This window comes from Procambarus clarkii, chromosome 24 (assembly GCF_040958095.1).
Source record: "Procambarus clarkii isolate CNS0578487 chromosome 24, FALCON_Pclarkii_2.0, whole genome shotgun sequence".
NCBI lineage: Eukaryota > Metazoa > Arthropoda > Malacostraca > Decapoda > Cambaridae > Procambarus > Procambarus clarkii.
The window spans coordinates 29,202,942-29,215,252 of record NC_091173.1 but is presented as its reverse complement, the minus strand read 5'-3'; the positions used below and the strand labels follow the sequence as shown (position 1 = coordinate 29,215,252).

General features: G+C 39.5%; 1 protein-coding gene across 1 annotated transcript in view; it reads left to right on the top strand.

The window, feature by feature from the left end:
• The window catches only part of LOC138367996 (uncharacterized), a 16,449-nt gene extending 4,788 nt beyond the window's left edge, over positions 1–11,661 (top strand). Inside the window, exons 3-4 of the mRNA XM_069330287.1 lie at positions 9,701–10,349; positions 11,027–11,661. Coding sequence (XP_069186388.1) covers positions 9,701–10,349; positions 11,027–11,661 — 1,284 coding nt within the window. The remainder of the gene's footprint in view (positions 1–9,700; positions 10,350–11,026) is intronic.
• The last annotated feature ends 650 nt before the right edge of the window (positions 11,662–12,311 follow it).

Below are 12,311 nucleotides of genomic sequence, written 5' to 3'. Positions count from 1 at the left end.
AGTTCAATTCTTTTCACCTGTTTTTCTCATTTTTTTCTGTTTTCTACCATTTTCCCCGTATGTTCACTATGTTCTTTGTCAGGTTTTCATGTACATCATATGTTCTCTGTATAACTTTTATACTCAATATTCATGTTCTCAATGTTCTTAGCTTGTTCTTCACATGTTCAGTGTTCATTCTTGTATTCCCTATGTTCCTTATCATGTTTTCATATTCTCTATAAGTTCATACTCCCTGCATGCTCACTCTATTCATCAACTTTTTCTTACATGTTTTCTGTGTTCACCGTATGTTCACTGTGTTCATTCCCCTACTTAACCTCAATTTTTTTTATGTTCTTTGTTTCTTTAAACCAATTTGTTTCTTCCATTCACTAACTAGTTCTTTGTCAAATAATATTATACGGCAATACAGTCCCCTCAACAATTTTGGTCACTCAGTTTTTATTTACAAAACTGTGTCAAAGTAATTCTCGTCATCATCAGCTTAATAGTTCTACCAACCCATTCTTAAACAAATCTACACTTTATTCAGTTCCAAATTTGCAAAGACAAACCTTTTCTTGTAACTTCTTAACTAAAAATCTTTCGCCAATCAACTAAAACATAGTCACTTTCCTCATTTCTCAACTAAACTTATTATCCAATCAACCAAAAATAGTCAAAGGAATCTTTCCAACCCTGTTCATAACTTAACTTATTCCCTAGTCATCAGAAAAATATCCATGTTCTTCATGTTTCATTGTCATTTCATAACTAAAATTATCCATCAATCAACAGAAAAAGTCATATTCATCATCATTGTTCCTAACTAAAATTATGTTTTGGCAAGTAAGAAAAATAACCAAAGATATCTTTCATCGCTGTTCTTAACGGACATTATACTTTGGGGAGCACAAAATAGTCTCCCTCATCATGTTTGTCTTTTCCTTAACTACAAGTATTCATCAGTCAAATCAAAATAGCTACTTCATCATGTTTCCCTGTCATTTCTTAACTGAAATGTCACTTCTCTCATCTGAAATAGACATGTATAACCTCTTTCCATCACTGTTCTTAACTAAAGTAGCCTTTCACTTTGCTAAAATAGTCATATTCATCATTGTTCCTAACTAAATTATATGTCGTTAAATAAGAAATATAGTCAAAGACACTCTTCGAGACATCAAGGACTTACTCAAAGACATCAAAGTTACTCTTGTTGTTCTCAGAAGTCATTCTCAAAGTCCTCACTGATTTTCTCAGAGACAGCAAAGTTATGCTCGGAGTCACCTTCGTTCTTCAGAGAAACTTTCCAAAACATCTTTGTTCATCAAAGTTATTCTCGGAGTCATCAAAGGTATTCTCTAACTCACTTTTGGTCATTAAAGTTAATTTCTATGTTATAAAAGTTTGTCTCAGAGACATCTAAGTTCATCTTAGAGTCATCAAATGTAATCTCTAACTCACTTTTGTTCATCAAAGTTGATCTCAGAGTTAACAAAGGTAATCTCTAACTCACTCTCGTTCATCAAAGTTGTTTCAAAGACATCGAAGTTAATCTCAGAGTTATCCAAAGATATTCTCATGTCCACAAAGTTATTCCAAGAGACGTCAAAGTCAATCTCAGTCATCTTCGTTCATAAAAGTTATTCTCAGAGACAACTAAAGTTATTCTCTAAGAGCTATCAAAAGTTATTCTCAGTCAAGATATGTTATTCTCTAAGTACCCTTCCGTTCATCAAAGACATTCTCTAAGCTCTCAAAGTTATTCTCTAAGACAACAAAGTCATTCTCAGTCATCAAAAGTTATTCTCAGACTCACCTTCGTTATTCAAAGAAGCCTTCCGAGACATCCTCGTTCAACAAAACCAACCTCAGAGCCATCAAAAAGTTAAATACAGTCATCAAAGTTATTCTCTAAGTAACTTTTCGTTCATCAGAGAAGCTTTCTAAGACATCTTTGTTCATCAAAGTTGATCTCTAAGACATCAATGTTGTTCTCTAAGACATCAATGTTGTTCTCTAAATCATAAAAGTTAATCTCTAAGGCACCTTCGTCTACTAGAGAAACTTTCCAATCCATCTTCGTTGATCAAAGTTATTCTCAGAATCATCAAAGAGATCTCTAATTCACTTTCGTTCACCAAAAGTTGTTCTCTAAGACACATTCGTTCATCAAAGAAACTCTCCGTCCATCATGTTATTCTTCAAGTCATCTTCAGTCATAAAATTTCTCTCCAAAATGTAACTAGTTCAGCTTTTCATACCAAACCCGCGCTTCTGTTAAATATATTTTCTTAGTCACTTTACCCTAAAACTGTTCTCAGAACTACACTGTCCAAATCCTACGTAACCTATCCTCTCCACCCAATGTTACTTAGCGCAACGTTCCTAAACCTGACTTTACCTATCCTAACTTAACTTACCTTACCTTTACCTATCGTACCTAACTTAACCTGCATAACATAACTTTACCTATCCTAACAGGACTTACCTTACATTACTTAACTTAACCTACACAACCTAACTAACTTACATAACTTATCTTACATAACCTAAAGCAACCTAACTTGCTTTACCTAACTTAATCTACATTCCCAAACTGCTGTATCCTAACTTATCTAGTCCAAACCAGCCATGATCTAACTTACATAATTATTCCTGCTTGTCTTTGTGTTTCGTCAATCATTGTCTCATATTCATTTACTCATTTCAAGGGTTAATTTCTCAAATGGACATTTTTGCATTTCAAGTGTTATTTGTTCAAGATTGAGTGTTTAACCATTTCAAAGGATTTTTGGTATATATGGGAATTTACTCGTTTCAAGGGCAAATTTCTCAGGGCAAATTTCTCAAATGGTCATTTTTGCAGATCAAGGGTTATTTGTTAAAGTTCGTCAAGTTGCTCATAAGTTGTATTTATTATGTTTGTTATTATTTATTTATTCGTATTCCCCAACCTTTTAACCTAACCTTTCAGATGTAGTTTATGGTGTTTTTGACAGATTTGTTGAATATGTTATCCTTTTCCTAACCTTTCAGATGTAGTTTTGTTTCTCCTTTGTATATTTTTACCCAAACCCACCATCCCACTTAACCTTCTTTCTCAAATTCAAGTCTAGTGTTCCCATGCTCTTCCCCCTCGCTCTTACTCTTTTCTCCTCGTTTCATGCTCTCACTCACTTGCATCTTTCCTTCTTTACTTTGTTTTCACATATAAGTTCATTCTTTATCTTAGTAATAATAAAAATTACAATAGTAAAGAATCAGATCTACTAAGAAAAACAAGAGAGCAAGTGAGTGAGAGCATGAAACGAGGAGAAAAGAGTATGAGCGAGGGGGAAGGGCATGGGAACACTAGACTTGAATTTGAGAAAGAAGGTTAAGTGGGATGGTGGGTTTGGGTAAAAATATACAAAGGAGAAACAAAACTACATCTGAAAGGTTAGGAAAAGGATACTATATTCAACAAATCTGTCAAAAACACCATAAACTACATCTGAAAGGTTAGGTTAAAAGGTTGGGGAATACGAATAAATAAATAATAACAAACATAATAAATACAACTTATGAGCAACTTGATGAACTTTAACAAATAACCCTTGATCTGCAAAAATGACCATTTGAGAAATTTGCCCTGAGAAATTTGCCCTTGAAACGAGTAAATTCCTATATATACCAAAAATCCTTTGAAATGGTTAAACACTCAATCTTGAACAAATAACACTTGAAATGCAAAAATGTCCATTTGAGAAATTAACCCTTGAAATGAGTAAATGAATATGAGACAATGATTGACGAAACACAAAGACAAGCAGGAATAATTATGTAAGTTAGATCATGGCTGGTTTGGACTAGATAAGTTAGGATACAGCAGTTTGGGAATGTAGATTAAGTTAGGTAAAGCAAGTTAGGTTGCTTTAGGTTATGTAAGATAAGTTATGTAAGTTAGTTAGGTTGTGTAGGTTAAGTTAAGTAAGATAAGTAATGTAAGGTAAGTCCTGTTAGGATAGGTAAAGTTATGTTATGCAGGTTAAGTTAGGTACGATAGGTAAAGGTAAGGTAAGTTAAGTTAGGATAGGTAAAGTCAGGTTTAGGAACGTTGCGCTAACTAAGTAACATTGGGTGGAGAGGAGAAGTTACGTAGGATTTGGACAGTGTAGTTCTGAGAACAGTTTTAGGGTAAAGTGACTAAGAAAATATATTTAACAGAAGCGCGGGTTTGGTATGAAAAGCTGAACTAGTTACATTTTGGAGAGAAATTTTATGACTGAAGATGACTTGAAGAATAACATGATGGACGGAGAGTTTCTTTGATGAACGAATGTGTCTTAGAGAACAACTTTTGGTGAACGAAAGTGAATTAGAGATCTCTTTGATGATTCTGAGAATAACTTTGATCAACGAAGATGGATTGGAAAGTTTCTCTAGTAGACGAAGGTGCCTTAGAGATTAACTTTTATGATTTAGAGAACAACATTGATGTCTTAGAGAACAACATTGATGTCTTAGAGATCAACTTTGATGAACAAAGATGTCTTAGAAAGCTTCTCTGATGAACGAAAAGTTACTTAGAGAATAACTTTGATGACTGTATTTAACTTTTTGATGGCTCTGAGGTTGGTTTTGTTGAACGAGGATGTCTCGGAAGGCTTCTTTGAATAACGAAGGTGAGTCTGAGAATAACTTTTGATGACTGAGAATGACTTTGTTGTCTTAGAGAATAACTTTGAGAGCTTAGAGAATGTCTTTGATGAACGGAAGGGTACTTAGAGAATAACATATCTTGACTGAGAATAACTTTTGATAGCTCTTAGAGAATAACTTTAGTTGTCTCTGAGAATAACTTTTATGAACGAAGATGACTGAGATTGACTTTGACGTCTCCTGGAATAACTTTGTGGACATGAGAATATCTTTGGATAACTCTGAGATTAACTTCGATGTCTTTGAAACAACTTTGATGAACGAGAGTGAGTTAGAGATTACCTTTGTTAACTCTGAGATCAACTTTGATGAACAAAAGTGAGTTAGAGATTACATTTGATGACTCTAAGATGAACTTAGATGTCTCTGAGACAAACTTTTATAACATAGAAATTAACTTTAATGACCAAAAGTGAGTTAGAGAATACATTTGATGACTCTAAGATGAACTTAGATGTCTCTGAGACAAACTTTTATAACATAGAAATTAACTTTAATGACCAAAAGTGAGTTAGAGAATACCTTTGATGACTCCGAGAATAACTTTGATGAACAAAGATGTTTTGGAAAGTTTCTCTGAAGAACGAAGGTGACTCCGAGCATAACTTTGCTGTCTCTGAGAAAATCAGTGAGGACTTTGAGAATGACTTCTGAGAACAACAAGAGTAACTTTGATGTCTTTGAGTAAGTCCTTGATGTCTCGAAGAGTGTCTTTGACTATATTTCTTACTTAACGACATATAATTTAGTTAGGAACAATGATGAATATGACTATTTTAGCAAAGTGAAAGGCTACTTTAGTTAAGAACAGTGATGGAAAGAGGTTATACATGTCTATTTCAGATGAGAGAAGTGACATTTCAGTTAAGAAATGACAGGGAAACATGATGAAGTAGCTATTTTTATTTGACTGATGAATACTTGTAGTTAAGGAAAAGACAAACATGATGAGGGAGACTATTTTGTGCTCCCCAAAGTATAATGTCCGTTAAGAACAGCGATGAAAGATATCTTTGGTTATTTTTCTTACTTGCCAAAACATAATTTTAGTTAGGAACAATGATGATGAATATGACTTTTTCTGTTGATTGATCGATAATTTTAGTTATGAAATGACAATGAAACATGAAGAACATGGATATTTTTCTGATGACTAGGGAATAAGTTTAGTTATGAACAGGGTTGGAAAGATTCCTTTGACTATTTTTGGTTGATTGGATAATAAGTTTAGTTGAGAAATGAGGAAAGTGACTATGTTTTAGTTGATTGGCGAAAGATTTTTAGTTAAGAAGTTACAAGAAAAGGTTTGTCTTTGCAAATTTGGAACTGAATAAAGTGTAGATTTGTTTAAGAATGGGTTGGTAGAACTATTAAGCTGATGATGACGAGAATTACTTTGACACAGTTTTGTAAATAAAAAACTGAGTGACTAAAATTGTTGAGGGGACTGTATTGCCGTATAATATTATTTGACAAAGAACTAGTTAGTGAATGGAAGAAACAAATTGGTTTAAAGAAACAAAGAACATAAAAAAAATTGAGGTTAAGTAGGGGAATGAACACAGTGAACATACGGTGAACACAGAAAACATGTAAGAAAAAGTTGATGAATAGAGTGAGCATGCAGGGAGTATGAACTTATAGAGAATATGAAAACATGATAAGGAACATAGGGAATACAAGAATGAACACTGAACATGTGAAGAACAAGCTAAGAACATTGAGAACATGAATATTGAGTATAAAAGTTATACAGAGAACATATGATGTACATGAAAACCTGACAAAGAACATAGTGAACATACGGGGAAAATGGTAGAAAACAGAAAAAAATGAGAAAAACAGGTGAAAAGAATTGAACTAAGCATGCTGTGAACATTTGTAGAACATGGAATGAACACAGAAAACATGTAAGAAAAAGTTGATGAATAGAGTGAACATGCAGGGAATATGATCTTATAGAGAATATGAAGACATGATAAGGAACATAGGGAATACAAGAATGAACACTGAACATGTGAAGAACAAGCTAAGAATTGAAATCAACTATTTTTTCACATATTATGCTAACACCTTGTCTATATGGTGAGAGATGTAACGAAGATGGACTAAGTCATACTTTCATTTAAAAACGATATTTGGTCTGTAGAAAGTTGATTTGCGTTACGTTACGTTACGTTACATTGTGTTATAGAGGGTTAAAACTGGTATACCGTAATATTCATATGCTATGAGATGTAATGGAGATATTGTGTTTGGCTAAATGAGTTCACATTTCAATAATGATATTCGGACAACAGCCAGAAAGTTGATCTCTACGTTACTTAATGATGATATAATGCGATGCAATCGTGTGCTAATATTTTATTTGTGTTAGAATGTAAGGGCTATAGGAGTTTGTCTAGATTTGCATACATTTTCAAACGCTATTTATGTAGACAGTAGAAAGACTGGTTTCCCATTACGCTACATTGACTGTGATACAAGAACTGAAAAACAGACTTAACCCAGACCTATTTCACTATCGACTCACCGGTCTTATTCTCATCGATTGGTGTTTACATTGGATGACGTAGGTCTTAAGAGAGACAGCCTTGATGGAGAAAGATACGTGAACAGCGGCAGCAGGAGAAAGGAAATGATGTTACTTTCCCCAACTACTAAATGATCTGGAGAGAGAGAGACTGAGAGACTGAGAGACTGAGAAACTGAGAGACTGAGAGACTGAGAGACAGAGAGAGAGAGAGACAGAGAGACAGAGAGACAGAGAGATAGAGAGAGAGAGAGAGAGAGAGAGAGAGAGAGAGAGAGAGAGAGAGAGAGAGAGAGAGAGAGAGAGAGAGAGAGAGACTGAGAGACTGAGAGACGGAGAGACAGAGAGAGAGAACAGCAAATTATGATTTGTTATAATAATAATAAGATTGAAGACCTGCTTATGACTGGATATTCTTAAAAAAAAAAACTATTTGAGCAAAGAATGGTGATACTAAAGCTTAGAACATAACATCCGGTCTGGGAATGGGGGCAGTGATGGTTTGGCCATGGAGGGGGGGGTGGTAGGGGTAAGGGTAAGTGGGGGTGGACGGGGAGAGGGTAAGGCCGAGCCATTACATCCTCCATCTCAATACACCTCAAACCATCACGAAGGTGAGACTGCAGCGAGAGGGGGCTGCCGGTTCATTCATTCAGGAGTCTTGCTATGGATGTAGGACGGAGAGGTGATGGAGATTGAGTAAACATGCATACATTTCAATGATATTTATTTGGCCAGCAGATGTTGTGATCACAGTTAACAACAACAATTTGTAGGTAGAGATGGCGTCTCCGTGACGATGTGAAATGTTTCTCTCTTTTAGTAAACGCTAACCTACTGACTTTGACTGAGTTTACTAAGTGAAGTGTCGTGTGGTGGACTTTAGAGAGGGAGAGAGACAGAGACAGAGACAGAGACAGAGTGAGAGATAGAGAGAGAGAGAGAGAGACAGAGAGAGAGACAGAGAGAGAGAGAGAGACAGAGACAGAGAGAGGCACAGAGAGAGAGAGAGAGAGAGAGAGACAGAGACCGAGACAGAGACAGAGACAGACAGAGAGACAGATCGTTACTCTTAAAATGTAATTTGGGCAAAGAACGAACGAAGTTGGTATATTCTCCACGTTACATTAATGATATTGGGTAAAGAACGAAGTTAGCATATTGGTCGTGTTACCTTACAAGGATGTAAGGGTGAGAGTGAAGGCGGGCTTGAAAATTGACATGGTGATCATCCTCTGATGCGTTGTCAGTCTAAGTGAAATGGAGAAAGATATGTGAACAGCGGCAGCAGGAGAAAGGAAAATGATGTTACTTTCCCCAACTATTAAATGATCTGGAGAGAGAGAGAGAGAGAGAGAGAGAGAGAGAGAGAGAGAGAGAGAGAGAGAGAGAGAGAGAGAGAGAGAGAGAGAGAGAGAGAGAGAGAGAGAGACAGGGAGACAGAGACAGATAGAGAGAGAGTCGCAGACCCTGGCGAAACGCAATGGTAATGGGTGTCCCACCACTTCCGGTGTCGTAGGAGAAATACCCAGACTAGTTGGAAAGATGACCAGTCAGGCTCCAACCTGCGACCAGTACGCTTACCCCGTCGCGACATTGAAAAACGCTTTAGGTAATGGTACACTCCCCTCTTGCAGGAGACTTTGCCCTCATCCTCACACACACACTTAGCTCTTCCTGTAGGGGACGTTAATGGTTTGTCTAACCACATAATGGCCCGCTGCAGTGTCACAACGAGAGTGACTTCTCTCTTTCTTGACCCGAACACAGAAAAAGCCAGGTGCAGTCCCGTGTCTTTTCCATGCATTTTTTACAAACATCACTTAAGACCTTCCTGTAGGGGAGTCAATGGGTTTGTCTAACCACATAATGGCCCAGAGCACTCTCTCCCGACGAGGGGAAACTCCATCCAGCTCCCATCCCAAAACAACATAACAGGCTGTGCTGCCTTCTCCTCTCATCTACACACTAACTCACGATCAACTCTTTTACTCCTTCCTCCATCTTCCTTCTATTTTCTTACTCTATCACTTACTCTACCACTTACTCTCATCTTTCCTGACCACTTACCATAACACCCGAGGACTGGAGCGACGCGCTCCAATTACCTCCGACACGCGCCATAACTTCCGGGAAATTCCCCCAAAAAAACTTGAGGACGGGAGCGACGCGCGCCACCTGTCAGCTGCTCAACATGACCTCCCCTCTTTCCTGTCCACATACCCAAACACAACACGCTCACACGCGTCCGAAACGCGCCAAAACTTCCGGGAAATTCCCCCAAAAGCCTGTGTGACTAGACACACGCGCGCCACCTGTCAGGTGAGAGCGTCCGAAACGCGCCAAAACTTCCGGGAAATTCCCCCAAAACCCTGTGTGACTAGACACCCGCGCGCCACCTGTCGGCTGGCACTCCATGGAGGGCCAGCTGGCAGCTGGTGCGCGCGGTTCTAGTCGTATATTTCACTACTCCCGCAGCATCCTCATCTTCACCATCCTCGCAGGTTTCTCATCTTCATTATCCCCCGTAACCTTCTTATCTTCACTATTACATGTAGCATCCTCATTTTCACCATCCCCATCGCATCCTCATCTTCACCATCCCCGCAGAATACTCATCTTCGTCATCCACAAAGCATCCTCATATTCACCATCACTGTAGCATCCTCATCTTCACCATCCCCGCAGTATCGTCATCTTCACCATCCCCTTAGCTTCCTCATCTTCATCATCCCCCGCAGCATCCTTATCTTCACTATCCCATGTAGCATCCTCATTTTTATCATCCCCACAGCATCCTCATCTTCACCATCTCAGCAGAATCCTCATCTTCACCATCCCCTGCAGTATTCTTACTTTCACCATTACCGCTGCATCCTCATCTTCACCATCTTCATAGCATCATCATCTTCAACATCCTCACAGCATCCTCATCTTTACCATCCCCGCAGCATCCTCATATACACTATTTTCGCAGAATCCTCATTTTCCCAATCCCAACAGTATCCTCATCTTGACCATCCTTACACCATCCTCATCTTCATCAACTCCACCATCCTCATCTTCACCATCCCCGCAGCATCTTCAGCTTCACCATATCTGCAGCATCTTCATCTTCACCATCCCTGTAGCATCCTCATCTTCACCATCACCTGCAGAATCCTCATCTTCACAATCTCCGCAGCATCGTCATCTTCACCATCCCTTGCAACATCCTCATCATCACCATCCTCTGATGCATCCTCATCTTCACCATCCTCATCTTCATGATCCCCACAGCATCGTCATCTTCACTATCCTCACAGAGACCTCATCTTCACCATCCCCTGTAGCATCCGTATCTTCAACATCTCCGCAGTATCCTCATCTTTACCATCCCAACACCATCCTCATCTTCACAATCCCCGCATCATCCTAATCTTCACCATCCCCCCACTGATCCTCATCTTCACCATCCCATGCAACATGCTTATCTTCACCATCCCCTGAAGCATCCTCATCTTGACCATCCTTGAAGCATCTTAATCTTCACCATCCCCTCATCATCCTCATCATCACCATCCCTCCTGAATTATATTCTTCATCATCCCCTGCAGCATCCCCATCTTCACCATCCTTACAGCATCTTCATCTTCACCATCCCGGCAGCAACCTAACATTCACCACCTCCGAAACATCATCATCCTCACCATCCTCGCAGCATCCTCATATTCACCATCCCCGCAACAATCCCATCTTCATCCTCCCCGCAGCATCTTCATCTTCATTATTCCCACAGCAACCTCATCGTCACCATACCCACAGCATCCTCATCTTCACCATCTTCCGCAGAATCCTCATCTTCACCATCTTCCGCAGAATCCTCATCTTCACCATCCCCAGCTGCATTCTTATTTTCACCATTACCGCAGAATATTCATCTTTACCATCTTCGTAGCATCCTCATCGTCTTCATTCCCTCAGCATCCTCATCTTCACCATCCTCGCAGCATCCTCATCTTCACCATCCCCCACCAACATCCTCGTCTTCAACATCCCCACAGCTTCTTAATAATCACCATTCCTGCAGCATCCTCATCTTCAACATCCCCTGCAGCATCCTCAACTTAACCATCTTCGCAGCATCCTCATCTTCACCATCCCCACATTATTGTTATCTTCACCATCCCCGCAGCATCCTCATCTTCACCATTCCCTGTACCTTTCGCATCTTCACCATCCCCGCAGCATCCTCATCTTCACGATCCCCGCAACATCCTCTTTTTCACTATCCTCGCTGCATCCGCATCTTCACCATCCCCGCAGCATCCTCATCTTCATCATCCCCCGCAGCATCCTTATCTTTACTATCACCTGTAGCATCCTCATCTTCACCATCCCCGCAGAATCCTCATTTTCGCCATCTCCCGCAGCATCCTCATCTTCAGCAATACCTGTAGCATCCTCTTCTCCACCACCCACACAGTATCGTCATTTTCACCATCCCTGCAGCATCCTCATCTTGACCATCCCTGCAGCAGCCTAATCTTCACCATTTCCACAGCATCCTCATCTTCACAGTCCCCCTGAATTTTAATCTTCACCATCCCCCTGAATCCTAATCCTCTCCATCCCCATTTTCACCATCCTTGCAGCATCCTCATCTTCACCATACCCCCACAGCATCCTTAACTTCACCTTCCCCTGCAGCATTCTTATCTTCACCATTACCACTGCATCCTCTTCTTCACCATCTTCGTAGCATCCTCATCTTCACCATCCCCACAGCATCCTCATCTTCACCATCCCTGCAGCATCCTCGTCTTCACTATGTCCGCAGCATCCTCATCTTCACATCCTCCAGCATCCTCATCTTCACCATCCCCTGCAGCATTCTTATCTTCACCATTATTGCTGCATCCTAATCTTCGCCAACCCCAGAGCATCCTCATCTTCACCATCCCCCTGAATCCTACTCTTCACCATCCCCCTGAATCCTAATTTTCACCATCCCCATCTTCACCATCCTTGCAGCATCCTCATCTTCACCATTCCCCACAGCATCCTCAACTTCACCATCCCCTGCAGCATTCTTATCTTCACCATTACA